The 27,253-nt window shown below is 42.5% G+C and overlaps 1 protein-coding gene across 3 annotated transcripts in view; it reads right to left on the reverse strand.

Moving 5' to 3' along the window:
* Positions 1–27,253, reverse strand: part of ttc28 (tetratricopeptide repeat domain 28) — a 761,973-nt gene that overhangs the window by 164,796 nt on the left and 569,924 nt on the right. For all 3 annotated transcript variants that reach the window (XM_078554281.1, XM_078554279.1, XM_078554282.1), the window contains 5 exons: positions 15,956–17,297; positions 5,052–5,575; positions 3,888–3,997; positions 1,959–2,088; positions 521–739 (listed from right to left, as the gene is read on the reverse strand). In XM_078554281.1, the coding sequence (XP_078410407.1) occupies positions 521–739; positions 1,959–2,088; positions 3,888–3,997; positions 5,052–5,575; positions 15,956–17,297 (2,325 nt within the window). The remainder of the gene's footprint in view (positions 1–520; positions 740–1,958; positions 2,089–3,887; positions 3,998–5,051; positions 5,576–15,955; positions 17,298–27,253) is intronic.

A 27,253-nucleotide genomic window follows, 5' to 3' on the forward strand; every position in this document is an offset into this window, starting at 1 on the left:
GCCTCTTTTTATGAAGCCCTATATTATGTCTTGCAAAAGAAAGGAAAAAACTTACTTTTCTATAGTGCCCTTCATAACCTCACAACATCCCAAAGAGCTTTACAACCAATAAAGTGCTTTATGAACTGCCATCTCTGTTGTAACATGGAAAATGTGGCAGCCAATTTGAGCCTGGTACAGTCAAAACAGCAATGGCACTTACTGTGTTTTAGTGTTTTTTTTTTATGGACTATGAATTTTTCAGGACAGTGAGAGAACTCCCCTGCCCTTCTTCAAATAGTGTAATTGGATACTTTAATAGTCAGCAGTGACAGATTTAAAATTAAAATAACCACTCTTGTACATACATACAGGCATTGATATGCCAAACTCTGTTTCAGATAGTGCCAAGAATCAGTGTTACAATACACAAGATAGCGCAATCAATGCTACAACACAGACATCAGTAAATTCACCAGCTACTCCAGGTGCAAAAATCAGGATTACATTTCACTCTCAAGACATCAACATGCACCCATACCTGCTCCTGGTGCTAGTAACCAGCTGTAGAGGTATCCAGCTGCTTGTGAATAGTACAGCACCAGGCTACGTTGATTATTGATGGCCTCCAGTATCTGGTCAATGGTGACTGGAGTCAATGGATCAGATTCTTCCTGTCCTGTTTGCCTTTCTACCAAGAGATCAGCAAATGCCCTTGTTCTTCCCCTCTCTGCTACTGCCAATGCCTCATCATGACGACCTAACAAAGAGTATTAAAAAAAAAACAAAATGTGTGAGGAAGGATGGGATGCTTGACTTATAATTTGTTTTTGAAAAATATATATGCCATCTAAGAATACATTGGACTTAATTTTCAGATGGCAGAGGCCATTATCCCTGTGTTGTGTAAGAACTTATGTTAAAAAGAAGCTTCAACATTCTCAATTCCCTTAATTCTATACACGTGATTATCTATATAAATACATCCTACAAAATTTATAAAAATTGTAAACGCAAAGTACATTTGCTATTAAATTTACTATTAACTGAGTATCTTTAGTGTGAGATTCCCAGATTATACATTCCCTTGTTAACATTTAAACTGCTGTCACCTTGTGTTGATTCACAACTTGTGTTTATTTGTCTCAAAGTTGCAACAGGATAAACTATGAACTGCAAATACTTAGAAAAACAGATACATGGAATTTTGCAAAAAAAACTTTTGATTTGCTGAATTCAAATGCTATATGTGGCCATCAAGCTGACAATGACTTGGGGATGGATTGAAAGCCATTCAATTTCAAACTCAAATATTCTCAGGTGAGATATAGAATTTTAGATACATAGTTAAGCTCCTTGCACTCACTTAAACTCCCAGAGAATCCTGTATTATATAAAAAAATACTATTTTCCATGTACGCACAGCAGCTGTATCAGAGTAAGATTGCCAATTAATGAAAATGCAAGATCTTTTTTCTAAGTGGCTTTCACAAACCTCAGGGCCTCCAAAGGTGCTTTACTGGCTATTTGAAGTGTAATCATTGTCGCACAAAGGCAGTAATGAGAGCCAATTTGCACAAATGAAGGTCCCACAAACAGTATTGAAATGAACAACCAGATTAATTTGTTTTAGTGGTGCTCATTCCTCCAGTGGCGCGCTCAGTGAAATTATCAAATCATGGCGACGCAGAGTGATATGTGGATTTATCTCCTGATCTGATCTCAGCTGCACTGTCCTGTGCAGATCAATGCTTCCTCATTGGGTGAAAGAGAAAATATCTTAGGGAGCACTGCACTGAACCAACAAGGGCAAAAACCCACAGGTCAGCTACCCTCCCTCTTGCCGGTTGTTAGCTACTCCCTGAGAAGAAAAGAAAAACAGGAAAGAAAAGTTGCCTGGGAAAAAAAAATGGCTTCTGTTTGTGTGTCAGGGATTGACTATACTCAAGACGATTGCCCCGCTCTGGAACTCTGCTTACCCAGGCTGACCAAAACACGCTGTAAAGCTTGGTAGGAGGATGTTTGAAGATCAAACAGTGAAAGTTTATAATCAGTGCTATGCTGTGCTTCATGGCGGATATTTTCAAATAAGGCAGATGCTCTGTAAAGCTGAAATAGAAAAACAATGCTTTAATGAATATTATAAATAATCCATCAAATGCGATGTTTTGTGCATCAGAACAGCCTTCAGGGGAGAAAGAAAGCAAGCTTGTTTCACTAAATAATTATGAACCCAACTTGTTCAGCACTGTACAGAATGACTCTTGGGAGTCCCAAAGCCAAGATATCTAATGTCTGATGTCAGTATCACCATGTCTGTTACTGCATACGCATCATAAAATAGAGGCAATATTTGCTCACAAGTTACATATTTCACTATTTTGACACAAAAAACTCAATTACATTCCAATGTTTTATGTAATTACTTTTTTCCCCTATTTTGGGCCTCCGCAATGCTAGCATAAATTCTTCAGTTATGTATAATTTCCCAAGGCCACTTTCACTGTTTTGTAACAGACTGTTTGGAAGTGCAAAAGTGTCATCTGAAATGGGCTACTACCATGTTTTAATTTTCTGTACAAAAGCGGTAAGTCTCTGCTCAACGGCTTAGTGAGTGTGGAATAGCAGCATTCCATTAATAGTGTATTGCAATTGACTCCGCAGAATACTGCACACCCTGCGAGCTGTACTTTACTCCACGCAGAGTACTACACAACCTGTGAACTGTATGCTCAATCTGTGCAGTGTACTACTGCACATTGCAACACCCAGTGTACTGCAGTACCAATGCATCAAATCACATTAGTACTTGCAACATTATTGTAACCCATTCAATTAAATGAATCTGACTCCACCTCTCTCTGAATATACAGTAATCACTTTGTAGCTGTATACAGTTGCTGCTTGAAGTGCTTGCAAATGATTTCCAGTGGCCAAGTTGTTACTCGCGCAGGCTGATTGCTTCACACAACCATAAGCACCAGGGAGTATCATGAATTATTCTTGAAACTGTTCCTCCTTTCTTCAACTGAAGGTTGCACTGTGCCAAAGGAACAATTCCCTAAAATTCAAAAAGACATTGCCGAAATACGAATACGGTTCTTAGTTTTTGTTAGGATTATTCCACTCGAGTTTCTACTCATTTTCACCTGATTTGTTAATCAGTACTATTTGCTGGTCTTGTGGTGCAGTGGATAGTGTCCCTGCCTCTGAACCAGAAGCTCTGGACTGGAGTCCCACCCCAGAGTTCGATGGCCAAGGAACATGTGTTCATAACACGGCCAAACAGGTTGATTGTCACCTGCAAATGCTTCCAACGCATGCCAATGGCAGGCGGTAAGAGCGAGAGGGGTTCCTGGTCAGCCATGTGATGCAAAGAAAGTTGAAGCCTCTGTCATCACATTCCTTAGCTCCAGGCTACAACCTGCACGTTCAAGTGCACGTCGCCGCAGTAACTCAGACTCTGAGTGATCTGCAACACACCATCACCACAATTACCTGAGGTCTTAAAGGCTGTTGTGAGCTATATGAGATTTGCACAGCACTTTCCGCTGCAAATGCAGATTGAACCTGATGTTGTCTGTCGTGCTTTTAACCTGTGTCATTCAACAAGCAGAAGACAATTTTTATGTACTTATAAAACCTGTTGAGCATGAGATGCAATAATAAAATTGGCATAAATATTTGCAGAGTTTTTGCAGCATTGAATTTTCCCCTTCTGATTTTTCACATGACGCAAGACTTTAAATTTCCAATTTAATTTTATCCGGATTTTTTTTTATAAAGTAAGAAAAGATAGAAATGAAACGTAAACAGGGACTTCTGAAAATATAACATTCAGCCTGACAGACCTCCCACCTAAATGTTATCAACCATTCGTTTTACTTGATTGACTAGGTGTCCAGTACCTGGTGCTGTGCCTCCTCGAGGTTTCTACTGACCCACAGCGAAAGTCCCAGTCGATGTCTGATTTTAGCCTCATCTTCTCTGCGGCCGAGCTGCTCTGCCAGCCTCAGTCCTGAGCAACAAGCATAAAGTCCATATGAGACGCCACCAAGGCATTCACGCAAGTATTGGTGGAAAAACTTCAATTGCGTTAGGAGTTACAAAAGAAATTGGATTTTAAAAGATGCCGCCATTGCACCAGAGTAAATTCAACTCAGACAGAAGAAAATAAAAAGGCTAACATTTCTACAACAATATTCATGCACTTGAATTTTAGAGCATTATGCTACAAAGAGAACAAAAAGAGCCTAAATCGGCTCCTGTTGAAGAAAATAACACAACTGAATTTTTAAAAATAGTTCAGATATTTTGGGTAAAGTTTTCATTTTCTACTGGCTGTTAAATTAGACTCAGGCTGCCTCACACTAGCAATAACTTCACTGATTCGATGTATTTCCAATGTCTCAGAAGTATTTCTTTTTTCACGGAGGGATAAAGGAAAGAAGCAGGTCTGGCAAAAGGTGGTTCTGCAACTTTGCCAAAGGTCACCTGCAGACTGTCCTAAAGGCAACAGATACCAGATGGAACCAGGTCGTGGGTACAAGAAGCCCAAGCCAACCGAGGGGTGAGTTGACAAGCTTGAATTATGCATTAGTAGTGACAACGAAGGAAACTCATGTGACTGTTTTGTGTGGGAATGTGCAGCTATGTAAATGAAATGCAGGGGGTTTTCATGGATGTATCTCAGAAATAGCACAGGCCATCAAGGGAAGTTGTGCATTCTGCTGTCTCAGCATAAAACTGGTGTAGATCAGTTACATGTAAATATCCTCAAACAAAATCGGCACTGTAGCACTCTCCATAATTATGTCAAGAGGTTCCAGGAAATTCAAGGCCAGTGTGGAGAGAACTGTGCTCTGAATTGCACCTAATCTGTGCTACATTTGATGAGTCACCACTTGTTTACAGAAGAAAGAGTTTTGCATAGTTTCTTCAATGGCAGCAATGCTAAAATCAATGGATGTTGCATCAGATGTTATAGTTTCATATTGTCTTGGGAGAAGGAGGAGGGATGTTAGATAGAAAACATCAGAGAGCACAGTATATTAATGCAGAGGAGCACATACCTTCCTGTAAGTACATGACTGCCTGCGAGTAGTTCTGTAAGGCATGGTGTGTTCTCCCTAAGCTGCTGTATGCGATAGTTTTAGCCACCAAGTCATTCATCTGGGCAGCAATACTCAGATGCTGCTCCTGATACATTACAGCCCGTTCATAATTTCCCAAAGATTCATAAGTCAATCCCAGGTTACCATAGGCACGACCCTGACATGTCGGGTTATTGGTTTCCTCTGCAATCTCTAAATCAAGCTGATGGTACTGTAGTGAAGTTTCATATTCTGCCATCTGTTGGTAAACTCCACCAAGACCACAGGCTGCATCACTCTCCAGTATCCGATTCTTCATCTCTCTGGCAATGTTTAGTTGACGCTCAAGGCAAGAAATTGCCTGTTCGTAGTTCCCTAGCTGGCTATGTAAGCTGCCAAGCTCCCCATATGCCTGGGCTTTGTTGGACGACTCTCCAAGTTCATGGGCTACCACCAGTCTCTTTTCAAAGCACACGAGTGCTTGCTGCAAGTTCCCCATTGCCCTGAACAAACAAACAAATACAGTTTATTTCAAGCATAGAAAAGCTAAACACTTTGTAAACAACATCTGGGATTACAAAAGAGTTCATACGAGGATTTTGAAATTCATTTCTTTGTAATTTAGAGTGTTCTTTTCATTTCTGTAGACTCACTCTACATCACATGCCTTTAGCAAACAGGAGAAGAGGCAACGAGGATTTGGCAATGAAGAGTGGGCATAAAGGAGGCACAAAAATATATAAGGTCCATGAGAGGTGTAAAAAATAACACACAGGAGGCACACGATAGATGTTCATAGGACATGTAACATCAAACATACAGAAAATATCAGAAAATCTTCTGTTTGCTTGTGTGAAATGTATATGTGCTTATAGCAAATAAGCCAATGACTATTCTACAGCTAGCTCTGATAATGTACCTTTTGCATTCCTAACTCATAAAACATGAAGCTGTAAAATATATCAGGCACCAAATTTTCTACTGACCCACTGAAAAGTTATTTCTTGAATTTCTCCAGAAGTAACATCAGCACCATCTTTAAACTCCTGCTGTCATATTCACTGTATCCTAAACAATGCATAGATTTAATAATCAGGCACTCGGTGCCCGAAACAAATAGCATTCAAAAAACACTCCAATTTTTCTCTTATGGTGTATGACATCATCATATGAAACTTAATGTGAAATGAAAGGCTTGCTATTGGGCAATCATTTTCTATATATCACAGGGTTATGTACAAATGCATCTAAGAAATCATAAAATGTTTACAGCATATTACTTCAGGGCCCTGTGAGATTCTTGCTTTCCTTCTCCTTGGTCTTTTAAAATGCCCTTGGCACAAATTAACTCCACCACATTGCAAAAAATGTATTACCCAATAAGCCATTGCATAACAATGAAACAGTCAAGAGCAGCATACAAGACTGCTGACCCTTGTTCTGCTATTAACACATTCTGCTCTTCCCTTTACGCAAATATAGCACCTTCTTTAGTCTATATCATTATTGTTAACACTCCTTTCGTCTTCTGTCCACGACATCTTTGTCAATCTCCCCTTAGCTCCCACCTATCCCTGACCTTCTACCATGCTCCACCTGCTCCCACCCCTCTTAAACAGTATAAAATCCATCACATTTCTATTTCTCTTTCGCTCTGAAGGAGAGCCATACGGACTCGAAACATTAACTCTTGTTTCTCTTTCCACAGATGCTGACAGACCTGCTAAGTTTTTTCAGCATTTTTTTGTTTTTATTTCAGATTTTCAGCATCCACAGCTTTATTTTATTTGTTGATAGGATGTGGGTGTCGCTGGTTAGGCCAGCATTTATTGCCCATCCCTAATTGCCCTTGTTCAGAGGGCATTTAAGAGTCAACCACATTGTTGTGGGTCTGGAGTCACATGTAAGTCACACCAGGCGAGGATAGCAGATTTCCTTCTCCTAAAGGATATCAGTAAATCAGATGGGCTTTTACGACACAAAAACAAAAATACCTGGAAAAACTCAGCAGGTCTGGCAGCATCTGCGGAGAGGAGCACAGTTAACGTTTCGAGTCCATATGACTCTTCAACAGAAGTAAGTAAAAATAGAAAAGAGGTGTAATATAAGTTGGTTTAAGGTGGAGGGGGTGGGACAAGTAGAGCTGGATAGAGGGCCAGTGATAGGTGGAGATAACCAAAAGATGTCATAGACAAAAGGACAAAGAGGTGTTGGAGGTGGTGATATTATCTAAGGAATGTGCTAATTAAGGGTAGAAAGCCGGACGAGCAAGGTACAGATAGCCCTAGTGGGGGTGGGGAGAAGGGAAGGGATTGAAATAGGCTAAAAGGTAGAGATAAAACAATGGATGGAAATACATTTAAAAATAATGGAAATAGGAGGGAAAAGAAAAATCTATACAAATTATTGGAAAAAAAAGGGGGGATCGGAAAAGGGGTGGGGATGGAGGAGAGAGTTCATGATCTAAAATTGTTGAACTCAATATTCAGTCCGGAAGGCTATAAAGTGCCTAGTCGAAAGATGAGGTGCTGTTCCTCCAGTTTGCGTTGAGCTTCACTGGAACAATGCAGCGGGCCAAGGACGGACATGATGGCATGAGAGCAGGGTGGAGTGTTGAAATGGCAAGCGGCAGGAAGGTCTGGGTCATGCTTGCGGACAGACCGAAGGTGTTCTGCAAAGCGGTCACCCAGTCTGCGTTTGGTCTCTCCAATGTAGAGGAAACCGCATTGGGAGCAACGAATGCAGTAGACTAAATTGAGGGAAGTGCAAGTGAAATGCCTGTAAAAGACTCCATTCCATTCTCTCAGTTCCTTCGCCTCTGTCGCATCTGTTCTGATGATGCCACTTTCAAAAACAGTTCCTCTGACATGTCTTCCTTCTTCATTAACCGAGGCTTTCCACCCACGGTGGTTGACAGAGCCCTCAACCGTGTCCGGCCCATCTCCCGCGCATCCACCCTCACACCTTCCTCTCCCTCCCAGAACTGTGATAGGGTCCCCCTTGTCCTCACTTATCACCCCACCAGCCTCCACATTCAAAGGATCATCCTCCGCCATTTCCGCCAACTCCAGCATGGTGCCGCCACCAAATACATCTTCCCTTCACCCCCCCGGCGGCATTCCGCAGGGATCGTTCCCTCCGGGACACCCTGGTCCACTCCTCCATCACCCCCTACACCTCAACCCCCTCCCACGGCACCTTCCCATGCAACCATAGAAGCTGCAACACCTGCCCCTTTACTTCCCCTCTCCTCACCATCCAAGGGCCCAAACACGCCTTTCAAGTGAAGCAGCATTTCACCTCCATTTCCTTCAATTTAGTCTACTGCATTCGTTGCTCCCAATGCAGTTCCCTCTACATTGGACCAACCAAACGCAGACTGGGTGACCGCTTTGTGGAACACCTTTGGTCTGTCCGCAAGCATGACCCAGACCTCCCTGTCGCTTGCCATTTCAACACTCCACCCTGCTCTCATGCCATCATGTCCGTCCTTGGCCTGCTGCATTGTTCCAGTGAAGCTCAACACAAACTGGAGGAACAGCACCTCATCTTCCGACTAGGCACTTTACAGCCTTCTGGACTGAATATTGAGTTCAACAATTTTAGATCATGAACTCTCTCCTCCATCCCCACCCCCTTTCCAATCCCGCACCTTTTTTTCCCCAATAATTTATATAGATTTTCTTTTCCCATCTATTTCCATTATTTTAAAAATGTATTTCCATCCATTGTTTTATGTCTACCTTTTAGCCTATTTCGATCCCTTCCCTTCACCCCACCCCACCCCCACTAGGGCTATCTGTACCTTGCTTGTCCTGCTTTCTACCCTTAATTAGCACATTCCTTAGATAATATCACCACCTTCAACACCTCTTTGTCCTTTTGTCTATGACATCTTTTGGTTATCTCCACCTATCACTGGCCCTCTATCCAGCTCTACCCCTACCCCCCCCCCACCCAAACCAGCTTATATTTCACCTCTTTTCTATTTTTACTTAGTTCTGTTGAAGAGTCATACGGACTCAAAACGTCAACTGTGTTCCTCTCCACAGATGCTGCCAGACCTGCTGAGTTTTTCCAGGTATTTTTATTTTTGTTTTGGATTTCCAGCATCCGCAGTTTTGTGCTTTTATCTTTGGGCTTTTACAACAATCAGCAATGGTTTCATGGTCATCATGAGACTTTTAATTCCAGATTTTTTAAAATTCAATTCAAATTTCACCGTCTGCTGTGGTGGGATTGGAACCCAAGTCCCCAGAGCATTAAGCTGGGTATTTTGCTTTCATCAAGAGCAGCATACAGGTGATCATTCTGTCCATCATTATAACTGCATTGGAAAGAATGGTCAGTTCTCTGTTTGTTCTATATTAAGATCCATTGTTTTTCAGAATTTCTCAATAGCTTTTTATACTCTTTTTGTAAAACAAAAAAACAACAAATTAAACAAAAATCAATAAATGAAAGGGGATAACAAAAGCAAAAATGCTGGAAAAACTCAGCAGGTCTGACAACATCTGTGGAGAGAAAGACAGAGTTAACGTTTCGAGTCTGTATGACTCTTCTTCAGAGTCTGAAGCTTTGAAGAAGAGTCTGAAGAAGAGCCATACAGACTTGAAACGTTAACTCTGTCTTTCTCCCCCACAGGTGCCGTCTGACCTGAGTTTTTCCAGCATTTTTGTTTTCGTTTCAGATTTCCGGCATCCACAGGATTTTGCCTTTATCTTAAATGAGAGGGGATGATAGCCCCTGGTAGGGCAAAAAACACGGCATCAATTGCTTACGCTGCTGCGTTTCACGACAGTTGAAATTATTGAGCAGAAAGCATCACCCGAACAAGGATTTGAAACCTGGACCCCTCAGATTAAAAATCTGACACTCGACACAGACTGAGCTATCAGGGTTCCCCAATAATTTTTTATGTTCGACAGAATTGTTAGATCTGATTGGTGATTATTCTGATAAAAATCTAACAAGAATAGAAGTTAATGAAAGGCCATGGGGGCATTTGTGTACGTAAATAACTCACAGGCAGACAGCTACTTCTTTTGAGAGTTGGACACCCTCACTGAATTATGTTTCCACTTCCTGTTTGCTGGATCACACCATATCACTTCATTGTTATTTGGGGGTGGTTAGTTGATCTTATGGCTACAGAAATCTGCTGGTGACAGTTGCCATTTAGATCTACAGGCACAAGGGTTTTTATGGTCTCAATCACCATTTTCATCATGCATGCATTGGGACACTGGCAGACTGAGAGATACAAATGGTGCTGTAAACAGTGCTTCCTTTCTGCTAACCAAGTGAGCTTCTATTCAGTGTCTCCCTCAGATGCCCAATTTATATCTTACCACTTTGTGGCATGCCTTCAGTGGTTTACTAGTACCTTGCGTCACCCTGATGCGAATCATTAAGCGTACACCTAAAAGCAAACATCAGCCCAAAAAAAGCCCCATCAGGTAGACACTAATGACAACACTTATAGCACAGTTCAGTGTGGATAGGTCATTGTATTTGCTGGTCAGTGGAGAGATTTCTGTGCAGCTCATGCCTGAGCTTAATGTGCCAAATTTGGAAAGAGAGTGAACGGAGTCTGGGGTATTACTGGAAGCTGCTCAGCCTCAACATGTTTTGTACATCTGGAGGTTATCAGAAGGTTGGGACAAATGAAAGGGAACTTAGTCCGGATTTCAGTTTGGTAAATTTAGTCTAAGAAGATCACTGCTCTTTGAACTTAATTGAGGATTAGCTCACGGCAAACCCTTTGATATAAAATTCAATCATTCTACACCAGCAAGCACGGTCATGAATCATTTTGACCTTTTCTTTTAATAACAATTATTCAGTTACAGTTGGATACTCGATATTTTCCTCAAGCACTGCTTCACTCAGCACTCTATCTTAATAATCATTTATAAATGCCAGTCAGCAAAGATTAATTCCTAAGCAGTGACTCAAGTAACTCACGGCACATTAACTGACGTCATGTATGGCAGCTATGTCATTCTTTGATAAAACTGTATAAATTATTTCTTCAATATTAAATGATCACTGTAATAGAACTGTTAAACTGTAGAAAATGAGATAACCAATTGTGCCTGAAAGCTTTTGAATTTCTTACTTAAATTACAGAACTGCATCAATGCCACCAATACAAATAAATAGGCAGGTTTACAATAATAGAATGTGCAAGAATGATTCATATCAGAGTGTCTGCTATCAGAGCACTAGTCAGGCACACTATGACAGAGCTGTACTATCATAAGATCAGTCAATTGATCACACAGCAATAGAATGCTGTTGTGGTGTCAGTCAGTCATAGGATTGCACTATCAATAGGTCAGTCAGCAAGTCACGCAGTGGTGGAACTGTACTATTGTGGGCTAATCAGTCACAGTGACAAGGCTGCACTATCATAGAGTCAGTCAGTAAGATATGTCTGTTAACTTATGACAGAGCTTTGTTGTTGAGGTATATCCGTGAGTCACACAGCAACAGTCTGTATTACTGTGACGTCAGTCAGTCACAGAATAATAAGACTGCGTGGTACAAAATCTCAAAACAACGGGCCGAATCTTCTGTGGAGTGGCAATCGCATCCGTCGGATTGCCGCCATGCCCCTATTTGCCTACGCTACACAGAGGCTCCACATTTCTCACCTGGACTTACAACCCGAGCCTCCTGAGAAATATGAGAGTACCTGTTCCAGAGTCCTTCCTCCAGAGTGTAGGAGGTCTGGGGAAGCCAAGCCACTCACCCTTTTTACAGCATTTAGCTGCCGTATTCCAGTAGGTTTAAATGTCCCAGCCACTTTGACAAGCTACTAAGAGTAGGTAAATGTGTAAGGTAAGTGGGTGAGGGAGTAGGATGGCTCAGAGGTTTGGGGGGGGGTGGTGGCGGTTGGGGATAGATGGCAGGGATTAGTTGGGCGGGTGTGGGGGAAGGTAATTAGTGGGCGGGGGAGTTGTCGGGAGGGTGGGAGGTTAGTTGTGGGATCAGGAGGGTATTAAGTGGGCGAGGGGGTAGTCGGGGGTGTGGGGTAGTCAGGGGTGGGTAGGGGGTGTAATTGGGGAATAGGAGTGTAGTTGAGTCATTGGGGATGTAGTCGAGGGGTCGGGAAGCTGTAGTCAAGAAGTCCGGTGGGGTGGTGAGGATGGTATTCGGGGGCTGGGGAGATGGTTGGGGGCTTGGGCATGTGTAGTCATTGGTGGGGGAGTAGTCGGGGGGGTAGTCAGACGGTCCCAGTGGGAGGTCAGCTGTATAGTTACTCAGGAGTTAGAGCTGGTTTTAATCCTTCTAACCTTTCTTGGGTAACTATTCTGCTAAGTAAGTCGTAACCACCCGAAGTGTCCAACTTTAAATCAGAGCTTTGGAGGGTTCCTGACGCAGGGTAATTGCCCAATTGAAGTTGAAACTTTCTGGGAATTACCCAACGCAAGTTGAAACTTTCTGGGAAATTCCCAAGTGGTCAGTGCATGGGGGTTTCCGAGGGTCCCCTAGCGCATCCTCCGGGGTACAACCATCCGGAGACTGAAAGATCTGGGCCAGTAAATTTCAACAGTTAGTTCTCAAAGTCAGTGCATTTGGTGGATCACATGTTACTACTATCCGATTGGCAGCACTTTGCCCCAAGCTCCAAGCTACGTACAGCTGGACCGTGCAGCAATACAACTCCAATTGTTTTACTCCTTCCTGCTGGCTTCACTGTTCAGAGACTTCCCAGTAAAAATGGTCCCAGGTGGGAAATATTACTCAGAAGAATTACAGAATACCAGTGCAATCAAATACTTCGAATAATGCATCGCAGCTGGGACCATCTTTACCCAGTAAATGCTCCCATTAGGAGTAGTGCTGTGCATGCAGTACTTCCACTCAGTTCTTTTTCCTCTCAATTAAGTTACATGTCCCAACTTCACACTCACATGTGAAGTTTATGGATAGTTAAGTTGCAAATGCATTGGATCTGCAACTACAAGGAGTCTACCTTCTGATCCCTAGAAATGTTGTAAAACACTCCTGTTAGAAATATTTACATTAACTTGAATGGGTGGAAATGCACTGACTATGGTTTATTATTGCTAGGCTTTCAAGGATTGACTATTGCTGTACTATCCCAGTCAGGCCTTTAACAGGACTGGTAATCCCAGGAATGGCCCAGTCCGAAACATGTGTATACAACAGCTAAGCTTTCCTTCTCATTTCTGTTCTGGCAACGAGACGGTTTCTATGTCTCTAGTCCACAGCAGCCAGCATCCTAAGCCACATTCTGAAGGGTGGAAGGCAGGATGCCAGACAGGATAGCATTGGAATAGTCACAAAAGCATTGATGATGGTTTCAAAAGCAGATAAACAGAAGCATGGGCAAAGACAGGCAATGCTATGGAGGTAGAAGTGGACAGCCTTTGTGGTGAAGAGGATTATGGGTTCAGAATTTCAGATCAGAGTCAAATAGGACTCCAAAGTTGCCAACTGTCTGGTACAGTCTGAGCAGTGGCCAGTGAAGGGGATGGAAGTGGCGCATGGAATGGCCCTGAAAGAAGAGATTGAAAATGACTGCATGAAGTAAAATAGATCTTTGTCCAGTTATTTTTTTCTCCTTTGCCAAGCTCACTTTCTTACAACCACCTTTTCCTTAACAATGGAGCATTCAGTTAAAGTTGTGGATATTTCCATGGACAGCATGAATGCCACTTTGTTTGTAGGCTCTTTCCTCCATTAATAACTTCTCTAGCAATTTACATCCTCTCGTATCCATTTTACAGGCCATGTAACTGAGTGAAAAACCTAATCCTTAATAATGTTACTTGAGATCTGAAATCTTATTTCTAATTATGAAGCAAATATTCCAGTGTTTTACAGGCATCCTTTGAACCACTCCTCTCAATTTTCTTTGTTCTACTTTGAAGGGGCCAACTCTTTTAAGGGCTGTGTTTTAACAGTTACTAATTACTCTCCAGGAATTAATTTGTCATTCGTGAACACAGATATGACGTGTTGGCAGTCTATTCCATCATGACAGATATTACAGCCTAGTTCAATCTTGTTCTCAACCAACATTCACTTGTGAAATCTCCACTGTGGGCCAGTCAGGAGTAGGAAACCTGAGTGATTTTTACCTGCCTGGTCCAGAGTAGGTGAATCTAGGGGCGGAACTTTGTGCCCACCCCCTTGGGGAATTGGGTGGCGGGGGTGCATTTAATTGGGTGGGAGGGTGGTAGGTGGGAACCCTATAACCTTCCCGCTTCCACCCCATCCCTCAAGGCCCTTCAACGGGCTTTCATGCCACACTGCCAAATGAGGTCCTTAAGTGGGCAGTTAATGCCACCCATGGCATTAATCCATTGATGGGCGGATGCTCGCCATGCAGGGAGCATGACAAGGAAACCCTAGTGTGTTTTCTTGCAAGCTCTGGGTGGGGGTGTGGTGGGGGGTGCAGGGGAGTTGCCCATGAACCCCACCATGGAACTCCCCTCCCACCATCACTCACCTGTGCTTTGGTCCCTCCTCGATCTGAGGCCTCGGGTGGGTGTTGCACCAGCAGCAGCCGGCACCACCAGGGTGGCACTGCTGAGTGCAGAAGAATTGCTGGCCTCTGATTGGCTGGCAGCTCTGGACAGGCGGGACTGCCACACCGGGATCCCGGTGGAAGGAATGCCGCTGGCCTGTTAAGTGCCTGAGTGGCACAAGATGTGGCGGGCATTCCCGAAAAGTGCCGATGGAGGTGTTTTGCCGGCTCTCCAGTTGGAGGCCGAGGCAAGGGTTGCCAGCCATCCAGGGCCGGCCTAGAGTCTCAGGAATTGAAGGCAAATCTCCAGAGATAAAAACAAAAAACTACTGCGGATGTTGTAAATCTCCAGGATGTGTGCATTCCTGGAGAAAAATCCTTTGGACATTAAAAGTGATTTTATTTTTTGTCACTTTCTTTGAGCTTTTCTCTTTACCAGATATAAAATATTGGCTGTGATTTTCCAGCCCTGTTGCAGGTGGGACCCGCCACTGGCGAGGCGGCGCCCCAGCCAGAAGTCCAGTCAATCCAGCGGCTGGGCTGGAAGATTGCGGAAGAGGGCGGGTGCGGAAAATCCCGCCCATTGAAAATGGAGGATTAAAAAAGACTGTTTGGCCTACAGTCAAGCATCATCCAATTAGGTAATGAGTCGTTTTGCTTCCCAAATGGCATAGGAAGGCATGCGTCACAAGGATGGAGGTGTTGGTTGACTAATGGCTGGAGAGTAAGGAAAGTTCATGTGATGTAACCTCCAGGAATACATTTAATCACAGTTGGTAACCCTAGCTAAGGCCCCCACCGCCTCCACAAGATTCCACCCCTTGGTGCAGAGCTCTGAGAGACATCCTGCACCCACCTGTTTGTGTTGAATGGCCTTCATGCTCTAGATGGCAGAAGCATTTAAAGTACTGGTGTTTTCACTTACCCACACCCATTCCTTCCCCAACAGCATAAAAATATTCTGTAATGGCAGGCATATGCTGTATATGGGATTAAATTAAAGCCTGAAGAATAGCAGTACTACAAGCATATCAATGCGATAGACTAACTACAGTATAATAGGATATAAAGCTCTATTAGCTTTTCTTTGATTTCACTCCACATTTACTTTATTTAGATGATTAGCACTGACGCTTATTCACGGATTTTATTTTTAACTAAATTAATTTGTTTCTACAGATGGTCTGAAACAAACTGGATTTAGAACCATTATGTGCAATTTAAGAAACCTTCTAAGCCTTAAGATTTTTTTACCCCCAATGGTTGAACAGTTATGGCTGTTGTACATGCACAGAGAAGGGAGGAAGAGATACATATACACAAACACACATAGTGAAATGGCTGTACAGTCACAGTTTTTTTTTAGCTTAGTACTTACCGATGCCCATTCCCAAGTCCCCGATAGGCTCTGGCTTGCTCCTGCATCCGATTTAAACTCTGAGCCACTGATAAATACTGTTCATGATATTTTACAGCTTCCTCATAATCTCCTAATGCCTCATAGCAGTCTCCCAGGTTTCCGTATGCATGCCCTCTATCCAGAACTGCATCATTGCCGCTCAACTGCTGCAGTGTAGCTAGCTGCTGTTCAAAGTAGCCAATAGCATCTTCCATTACATTCATGTTCATTTTGGTGATTCCCATGTTGCCATAAACCTGTGCCTCAATATTGGGATTTTTTAGCTTCTGTCCCAAATCCAACTGTTCTTCGTAACATTTGAAAGCCATGGAGTATTTGCCAAGGGCCATGTAGACTGCTGCAAGGTGGCCATGTGCTTTACATTCTCCCAGCAAATCACTCAGTTCTTGATAAACCTCAAGCTCTTGTGTGTGGTATCCTAATGCTTTGTCGTATTTCTGTATTAGTCTGTATGCAGTACCCAGAGCTGCATAAGCACTGGCTTCAAGCTTCCGGTCTTTAACCTGATGAGCCAAAGTCAGCTGCTGTTCGTAGAACTTAACAGCACCATTCACATCTTTCTTGCACACAAAGATATCACCAAGGTTGCCTAAAGCTCTAAATTTGGCTTGTGCGTTGTTTAGGGACTGGGCTAATGATAAAACATATTTCTGACATTCTTCTGCTTTAGTATAGTTACCAAGGGCTTTAAATGCTAGGCCCAAGTTGCAGTAGGCTTTTGCCTGACTAAGTTTATCGTGCAAGTCCTTGGCTAGAGCTAAATCTTGTTCATAGTATTTCACAGCCTCCTGGTAGTTTCCCAGACAGTAATGGGCATAGCCAAGGTTATGGCATACTTTTCCTTCACCTTCCATATCTTGTAGGTCAGGAGACAAGCGTAGATACTGTTCATAATATGGAACAGCCTGAACGAACTCCCCTCTTGAACAGTGGAAGTTACCTAGGTTGCTAAGTGCTCGGGCCTCACTTTGTATATCCCGTAGCTCTCGTGCTATGTTTAGATGGTTTTGGTAGTGCTGTAAAGCCCTATCATGAGCACCCAAAGCCTGGTAGGCGACAGCAAGGTTACCATGGGTTGATGCTTGTGATGCCCGGTCATTAACTTCCATGGAGATCTGTAGCTCCTGACGGTGGTATTTTACTGCTTGGTCATACATACCCAGGGCATTATAGGCATTGCCCATATTCCCATAGGCTCTTCCCTGTGCAGCATAGTCACTGAGCTCCTGAGCAATGGAGAGGTGAGTCTTGTGGAGTTTCAGTGCAGTTTCATAATCTCCTTTCATCTGCTGAATTATGCCTAATTAACAAAAGCACAAAGAGAACTGGTTAGTTGATAATGACGTTTAAACAATTCAGATATTTAATTGTCCTTTCTAAATACAGCACATAGTGCATCATCTAATCTAAGAATGAACTTTGAACCTCCCTGTCGCTTGCCATTTCAACACTCCACCCTGCTCTCAAGCCCACATGTCCGTCCTTGGCCTGCTGCATTGTTCCAGCGAAGCTCAACGCAAACTGGAGGAACAGCACCTCATCTTCCGACTAGGCACTTTACAGCCTTCCGGACTGAATATTGAGTTCAAAAATTTTAGATCATGACTCTCTCCTCCATCCCCACCCCCTTTCCGATCCCCCTTTTTTCCAATAATTTATATAGATTTTTTTCTTTTCCCACCTATTTCCATTATTTTTAAATGTATTTCCATCCATTGTTTTATCTCTACCTTTTAGCCTATTTCGATCCCTTTCCCCCACCCCACCCCCACTAGGGCTATCAGTACCTTGCTTGTCCTGCTTTCCACCCTTAATGTCACTTATTAGCACATTCCTTAGATAATATCACCACCTTCAACACCTCTTTGTCCCTTTGTCTATGACATCTTTTGGTTATCTCCACCTATCACTGGCCCTCTATCCAGCTCTACTTGTCCCACCCCCTCTTAAACCAGCTTATATTTCACCTCTTTTCTATTTTTCCTTAGTTCTATTGAAGAGTCATTCAGACTCGAAACGTTAACTGTGTTCCTCTCCGCAGATGCTGTCAGACCTGCTGAGTTTTTCCAGGTATTTTTGTTTTTGTTTTTGCTTTTATGAACTTTGAACTACTGCTTTGCAATCTACCTGCTTCATAATTTATGATCATCAGTTGGGCTTCCTCACATGTGGACTCTATTGTCTTTTACAATCCCCACTGCCAATATTATCTATCTACCCTCCTTTTTATACAGTTGTAACCATAACATTTACAAGTTAGGAGGAAGCTATTTTGGGCTCAATATTGTTCCATGCCATTGGCTGTTTATATGTACTGTAGGTAACTGTGATGTTATAGCTATGATTACGTATCATTGCTACATGTAAAAAAAAGAGCTTCTGACCCCATGTCCAATCCATTGCAAGACCGCCTACTTGCACTTCTCTAACATCTGTCTCTGGTTCAGCTCATCTGCTGCTACAACCCTCATCCATGCTTCTGTTACTCCCAGGTTTGACAACTCAAATCTCTCTTCTAGCCAGCCTCCTATCTTCCACCTTCCATCAAAGCTCATGCAAACTCTGTTGCCGTTTGCTAACCCGCACCAAGTCCCATTCACCATCACCCCATGATTGTTGGCCAAAAATGATTCCCAGTGCACTAATGCCTCAAATTTAAAATGCACATAATCCTGTTAAAATTCCTTGCCCCTCCATATCTCTGTAGCTTCCTCTAGCCCTACAACCACCCCCCCACCCACCCCACCCCACCCCACCCACTGTGGATTTATTTTGCAACCCCACTCCCAGAGGCCTTGCCTTCAGTCATCCAGTTCCTATGCTTTGGAATTTCCTTTCCAAACCACTCTGCCTCTTCTCCTTAAAACCTAAAATCTAATGTTTTATCAAAGTTTTTAAATCACCCCCCCCTTCTTTGGCTTAGTATCAATTTTGCCCAGTTACATTCCTGCGAAACACTTCTGGCCACCTTCCCATGATAAAGGCACTGTATGAATTTAAGTTTTTGTCGTTGAATGCAAAAACAAGTAAAATTAATCAGCGCACATCATTTTTGATGTTAAAACATTCAAAGGGTGGAATTTTACGACCCCGAGGTGGTGGTGGTGGGACTGTAAAATGCAGCGAGCCGTTCAAAATCCCATTGACTTCACCGGGGCCATAAAATCCCATCGGCGTAAAATTCCGCCCTAAGCTTCTCCAGGGGAACATCCCCCAGGACCCTCCACATAGAATTTCACTACCAATTTTCATCATTCAACATCTGGACTTCCCCTTTAAGTCTTCATGTACTTATGTTTTTCATTTCTCCGCCACAAATTTTGGTTATAAAGCTCATGCCACTACTTGCTTTCACGTCAGGACTGCTCTCGAGTTCTGAGCCTTTTTTTAAAAAAAAAAACTTGTCGGTCTGCTTTTATTAGTTTCCTAAATTGATATGCAGACATGCAATACATTTCTAGAAGTTGACGGAGCAACGCAGGTGGGTCGTACCATTCCTACATCCTAGTGTAATGACAATAGCAATACGGTGCAGTTCTTAGACTTTTAAGGGAAAGTCAGGCTTAATTAAAATCGTGATGCAGCTGAATCTCTGGCTGTACAGTCAGCGTCTCTTTCTGGACAGTAGCCCTAACCTCCTGTAATGATAACCTCCACCATGAATTCAAGAAATCCCCAGTCCAGGATGTGCATGGGACAGGAAATTCCTGTCCACAATGGTCTCACCACAGAGGCTCGATTCTCTCTGGCACACATTCACTTTTTTGTTACTGAAACAAAACTTTCCCAAGTTAACAAAAAAAAAGGAAATCTGGGTGTCAAAACTGAACATCAGTTTCGGATAAAATAGCACACACTGTAGACAAGAAGTAAAACTGAAGCAGTCCAAAATAAAATTCTCAGCAGGTCAATGAGCATTTTGAAGAAAACATACAGGTTAATGTTTCAAATGGGGGCTTATGCAAGAAACATCAACCTGTCTTTCTTTCAGATGTTGAGTAGCCTGCTATACATTTCATTTTCCATTACTATACGCCAGCCTTTCCCATGTAGTCAGACTGTTGTTGTAAATAATATGAATAGTGCTTGCCAAATGAAGGATTTTTTTTCTCCAAAGGGGCTCAGTTAGACCCAAATGACTCAGGTCCAGCTGCTTTAAAAGGGCAGTGTCACAATATCTGAGATTTTTTTTAAAAAGAGTTCCCTTCTCAAAGGTGCTGTTTCAGGTGCTTTCCAGTAACTTGCCCGAGTGCCTAATGTCCCTGTTAGAGACAAGACAATGAATGCCAGCAGATCATTCAACTGTGGAGGTCAACAAAGTTAGGAACATAGGAGTAGGAGGAGGCCATTCAGCCCTTCGAGTTTGCTCTGCCATTCGATAAGATCATGGCTGATCTGGTTGTGGTCTCAATTCTATTTTCCTCTCTGCACGCACCCCCCCCCCCCCCCCCCCCCCCCCTTATCTTACTCAGCCTTGAATAAATTCAATAACCCAGTTTTCAGGGGAAGAGAATTCCACAGACTAATGACCATCTGAGAGAAAAAAATTCTCCTCATCTCTGTCTTAAAAGTGAGACCTTTTATTCTGAAACTGTGTCCCCGAATTCTAGTCTCTCTTACAAGGGGAAAAATCCTCTCAGCATCCACCCTGTCAAGTCCCCTCAGGTTCTTATGTTTCAATAAGATCACTTCTCATTGTATGGATACAGGCGCAACCTGTTCAACCTTTCTTTGTAAAATAAAGCCCTTCATCCCAGGAATGAATCCAGTGAATCTTCTATGAACTGCTTCTATCACAATTATATCTTTTTTTTTCAAATTAGGAGAGCAAAACTGTTGAATCAAATCATGCCCTGACCCAACTACCAGACACACTCTCCCAGCAGGACTCTCTGGATAATAGTCAAGATTGGGAATCCTGCTTAATTTCTCCTGCCTATAATCTAGCTGTACTGAAGCCGGATGCAGAGACTCTTGTGTGGCTCAGCTGATTATTGCAAACATGGTAAAGACAGTTAGTCAAACCTCTGATCTTCTGTTACATTTGGATTAATATAACATTGAGCAACGAATGTACCATCCAGGCTTTCAGAAGAGCTAAAGTTGGGGGTCTGCAGGTACATTCTTTTTCTGGTACAGGGTACTGTAGAAGCTCTGATACATGTTAGATGTCAAATTCATCCAGAAAGAGTTTCAGGTGCAGCTGGTTTCTGGAGGAGAAGGGAATTTTGTTGAAAGGAGTTATGGCTTCCTGGCTGTTTTCAGCCATTCCATGAGGGCATGAGGATTTCAAACTGAATTCCCAGTAAAGTGTTGTAAGTCTTCTGAATTCATAATTCACCAAAGAGACTGCCAGTCACACACTCCATCTGTATTCATTACTGTGGGGCAAATGTGCGCACTAGTATAGATTGACACATTTACAAGACAGTGCCATAATATGAACAAAGAACATAAAGATAACATCAATGTACGACAGTGGAAGTTTCCTTTAAATAACCAAGTATCATTATGGAGCACCGCATAAATAACTGCATACTCCATCAGGGAGCTCTATAGAAGATTGCGTCAAGAACTGGAGAATAAATCAGCAAATGACCCTGACTGCTGCTGATGAATGCTGCAGGCAAAAGTGAATGGCATTCATTCAGGTATCTGGCATAGGACTGTCACTATCTGTTCAATCCGAAACTATATAAAAGCAATGCATTTTTCTAAAATAAAGCATACTGTATATTTGCATAACAGGTGCTCTGGCAAGAGGGCATAGCATTTTATTTAGTGTTTGGTTTTTGATTATTTAAATTATCCAAATGCTAAACCCTGAAACCAGACTTCTGTTCAAAACTAGCTGAGTGGGCATCCTATCCTGAGCTTCAAAACTTAGAAACTCTCGGAATAAGAATATGATGTTTGAACATCATTTATCACTAAAAATGAAATCACAGGCAACATGAAGTGGGAGGGGAGTCAGAGCAAAGCCACCTTCTATATGGATTGTACAGTAGGTATGTGATGGCACATGCTTATGGGGCCTCCGTAATACTGACAGTATTAGACAGCCTCTAAAGTACCCTGTACCTTTAAACATGTACAGCTCACTCATTGACTTGCATGGATTCTGTATATTTATTCAGGCTGAGGCCTAGCTGGATTAATCTAATCAGCAATGTAGCTTTAAACCAAAGGAGGCAAATTACAGCATTTAAAAAAAAACAGAATTTTGGCATGTCTTTTCAAATTTGACCCCAGTCAGATGATTTATAACTGCAATCTCTACTGCCTGTTATCTGAATTTTGCCTTAGTGGGAGGGGAGTCAGAGCAAAACCATCTTTTATATGGATTGTACAGTAGGTATGTGATGGCACATGCTTATGGGGCCTCCGTAATACAGTCAGCATTAGACAGCTGCTATTAATTTAGCAGCCATTCGACCACATTACAGTCCCATTTTCAAGCGGCTGGAAATCTGAGCCACTCAGGTCCGCTTTATCCACTGGCCATGCTGATTTTACTGTTTGGTCTTTAATTTTCCGAAAAAGCAGAAAGAAATCTGAGCTTTTCCAAAAACAGAGAAAAAAAGCATAGGACCTCTCACCAGGCTCAAGCTGAATGATGCAGCGTCACGAGCTTAAGAAACCCGAGGAAATCTTGGTGAAAAATGGATATTTCCTATTGCACAGTGTACTGTACTTTAACAGAAACAACACAAAACAGAAAAATAAACCTGAAATCCTTGACTGGCATACCCTGTAGGAAGCTTCTCACCTGCAATTATTTGGATATACCACAGATCCGCACTTTGCATTATAATTGTACAGCTGTTATGAGGATCGCTTTATTAAAAGTTTTAGTTTTAACAATGATCATTGTGTGTGCAAGGAACCCACAGGCACTCCCTATTACACTACAAGTCTAGATTGTTCAGAAGCAATTGGCCACCACTGAAATTATTAAAACCCAAAGGGGCCATTTTTGCCAAGAACACAATCTCTTTCACAATGCGTCATGGTACTACTGTGAATATCAAGTTCCATGATTCAACAAATAGAAAGGAAAAATCTTTGTCAGTCAATGCAGAAAATAATCTTGCTACTTCAATTCTGTGTTACCTATCAGAAGCTGGAAGAACTGAGGAATAACTGATTTACAACAGCAGCCAAAGGGGGAGGGTGTAATTCAGGCGGAATATTATCACACTGTGGGATTAATTTCACATAACACTGGGGTGTGAATACATTTATTCTATTTAACATGATTGGTCACTGCTTGTTAGCAAGGTCTTAGATCTCAGCTACGTTAGATAGTTTGTTACAATACTTAACTTCTCTATTGCCCAATGTCATTATCTTTTTTGTTCAGTATAAAAGCTCTATAGTGTCACACCTCAAAGCTGCCACAATCTTAGGACAACATTGAAATTGTGCTGATCCACTCCAATGTCACATTGATCAACTGGTGACCAGTCAAAACTAAATTTAGTTCATTGGGTATACAGGAAATGCCACCAATCAACAACCACCAACCATCAGAAAATCAACCAATCAAAACTGCTCAAGTTGATTTTAAAGCTGATATTCTGTCAGCAAAACAAATTGTTCAACTTTCTTCACATTCTTTAGGCAGCAAAATGACTTTCCTCACATACCTGATTACTTAAGTGAAAACTATGATAAAAACATTAGTCATGACACCATTCTGAAAAACAAGGGCAAATAATCACTGGTTCAAGGGCTAGGAGTTTTGGAGGGGAAAAAAGGATAAAAATGTTCCTTTTAAGGCTTACAAATTTCAGATCACAAAGAGTATTTTCTTACTCCATTCTGTCCTATTAATAATTCACTACTACTATTTGCTTAATAGGTTAGTGAGCTATATCATAAGTGTGGGTAAAATCCTCAGCTCATAGCCAACCCCACTTACTGTTTTGGCAGGTATATGATGCATGGCATGCTTAGAGACACCTATGGGAGACACTTGATGGGGAAAAATAGTCCAAGGGGATCATGCCACACTCGGGCGATGAGCAAAGTGAGTAATTGTGGTAAGCATGCTTGCTGAGCTGGGTACATATAGCCTCTTATGTACACTCCAACTCAATGCTTCAAATGGCTTAGTCCTCAGGCTATAGAGCAACTTTTGTATAACATTTGCATCAGGGGAACGTTTCTTAAGAGAGATGTGCTGTGCTGAAAGGAGCATTGTCCTTGGACCCAGCGGCTGGAATTTTCCAGCCCAATTGGCGTCATGGCAGGCGGTGGGGGGACAATATGGCAGGAAGGCCAAAAATTGGTTTCACGGCCGTCGTGAAACCAGTTTGCGATCATCCGCTCCACCTGTCGATGGCGGGCCATGTTTCATGCCACCGCACATCAGGAACATAATTTCAATACTTTAACATCTTATTATAAGTGTTGCTCACCGGAATCACCCCCCACGTTGGATCATCTGGGCACTTTGGCGTATTTCACGATTGTATGTAAGCAACATGCAGCTGGCGACTTGCACTTCGCTCAGGACTTTGAGGTTTGTTTGCCTCCCTTGCTTCAGGTAGCACTCACGGTCATCAGTACCAGGCTTCGCAGGTAGCACCCCCCCTCATTTTTAGGGGGGCTTATGGGCAGGTCTCTATCTACCAGACCAGCCATTAGGTTAGGCTGGCTTTTCAACAACTGCAGGGCAAGGGCTGTACTGGGGAAGGGGAGTATCCCAGGGTGTGTGGGGGGGCACATGTTGTTCTGTGCAAGTGGCCTCAAGTTGGTGAGAGCTGAGGAGCCAATCTCCAGAGGAGAAAAGGCCAGGTGGTGATGTGAGGGTGTGTGTGTGAGAGAGTGAGTGGGGATGTCTCTTGAGCTGGCAGTGAGTGAGATGCCAGTGAATGTGTGATGGCCTTGTGAGTGTGTGATTTTAGAGTGTTAAGATGGTTACCTTACCCTGGCTCACTCAGCCGTTTTCTGCACTGGATGGCCAACATCTTGTATGCAGCATTGGCAATGACCACCTCTGCCCCTGCCTCCTAAGCCAGAGTTATGAGATTGATGGGCCTCCGGTGGCCAGAGCGAGGGTGGAGGACATTGCGGTGAGCCTCCATGGTATCCAGAAGGCATCCCAGGGATGCGTCACTGAATCGAGGGGCTGCACTCTTCTTGGCTTTTGGGGTCACGCCTTCACCGGCACCCTCCCAGGCTGCAAGCATCAAGGAGTGTGCGTGCGGCTACAGTTTAAATATGACACCCTGCGCGAGGAAGTGGTGAGGTAACAGCATGGCAACGGCATGGCGGGCAAACTGGAGGCTGCCTGCCAGCGAGACCACGTGTTTCCTGAGGCTGCATAATTAATGAAGCGAAATGGGACAACACGGCATGAAAACCCGCCATTGCAGCAGCTGGCGGGTAAAATGACTTTTTTCCCGCCTGCTACTGCACTTTATACAAATCTGGGACAATTCCGCCCAATAGTGCAAGTCTCAGGAAAGGGGAATAAATAAAGTGATTTCATATTCTGTCAAAAATAAGTAAATAAAATCCTTCAGAAGTGGAAACATTAAGTAGTTCAAAAGTCCTCTCTCCCCAACCCCCATCCCTAGGCTTCTCTGAAAATTCATGATGATATAAACTTTGTAATTTAAGTTGTGGCTACATCTCACACTGTCTGAAGCTTTATCATCTTTTGTGTTAGATAAATCGGATATAGTTTGTGTGTGAGCTGTTTGTTTCAGCTTGGCTCTCATTGCTAAATGAGAAATTTGTCAGTTCAAATCCAACCCCAGAGCTTTAGCACAAAATCTAGACTGAGGGAGGGTGGCTGAGAATGTTGCATAGATGGAGCTACTGTTCTTCAGGTTGATTTAATTACCCATCCACAGGTGCATATTAAAAATCTAGTCACACTGCTCGAAAAGAGCATCAAGTTCCTCCAGTATCCTGGCCAATATTTTTTCCTCAACTTACATCAAAAATGTAAAACATTGAAGTTTGCAGCAGCTTGCTGTATCTGTCACATTCACCTACATGGAAACAACAGAAACGATACTTCAATTGTATATTGAGCACCTTGGGATGTCCTTGGAGATGTAACATTGTTGTTATATAAATGCAAGTCTTTCTCTTGTGTTAGTTCAATCTGGGCATTAGTGGCACTCCTGTGATAGGAAGAGAAAATTCAGCCAGGGTGCCTGCCCTTGGACAGCAGCCAATGATCCTGGTGAAAAATGCATGTATGGATGTCAGGAGAGGTAGGATAAGATTCAGTTTCAACATCCTCCACAGTTAAGTAGCCCAGTGACACTCATTTAGGCAATATACAAGAGAGTTGCTAATACTCATCCAACCATATCCCAGCAAAGAACATCACTATCACGGGACTTGTTTTTGGTCAATCACATATGTGTGGGAGCCTATCATCATGAATAAGAGTTTCCAAACTAAGCAATGGCAAAATCCTTGCTAGCAGTGTTTCTGTTTTCCCAACATGGAGTGCACACCCTCTTCTCCTTACCTAATTCTTCATAGCTTTTGCAATGAACTTCTCATTGGGAACAGGCTTAGGAATGGTTTTTGTTCTAGATGGGTGAAAAGGCTTACAATAGTTTTTATGTACTGTGTTTCTTATATTATTATGTGTATTTGGAATAGCCAGTTGGGGAAATTTTTACTTACACATTATAAAAAGATAGGCAATTATTGCCTGCTAGGTGGCCAAAAACTATAAATGTAACATTCATAGGACTTTATCAGGACAGAATCAAATGAAATAAGAGGCAATATAAAAAGGATTTCTTCCCATATCAACTTTCACGGAAACTCTGGGAGCCACATGGGAACAAAACCTCAGGAAAGATACCTTGGCCTTGAAAAGTAGATAGGGCGGATTTCCCATCGTGATACCGTGACTTAAAAAGTGTGAAATTATGAAATGTGTACTCCCTTGACTTTAGAAGTTTCAGAGGTGATCTAATCGATGGGTTTAAAATTATAAAATGATTCTGCAGGGTAGACAGAGACATTATCTCCTTTGCCAGGAAAATCCAGAACAAGAAAACATAATATTAAAATGAGAATTAGACTATTTAGGAGTGAAATCAGGAAGTATTTTTTCAGGCAAAAAGTAGTGGAAATCTGAAATTTTCTCCCACAAAACGCTGGGTCAATTCAAGCTTTTGAGACTGAAATCAATAGATTTTCATTCATCCATTATCAAGGAATATGGAACAAAGGTAAAGATAGATGGTCGCATGCTCACATCCTGCCACAATG

Source organism: Cetorhinus maximus, chromosome 12 (genome assembly GCF_964194155.1).
Source record: "Cetorhinus maximus chromosome 12, sCetMax3.hap1.1, whole genome shotgun sequence".
NCBI classification, from domain to species: domain Eukaryota; kingdom Metazoa; phylum Chordata; class Chondrichthyes; order Lamniformes; family Cetorhinidae; genus Cetorhinus; species Cetorhinus maximus.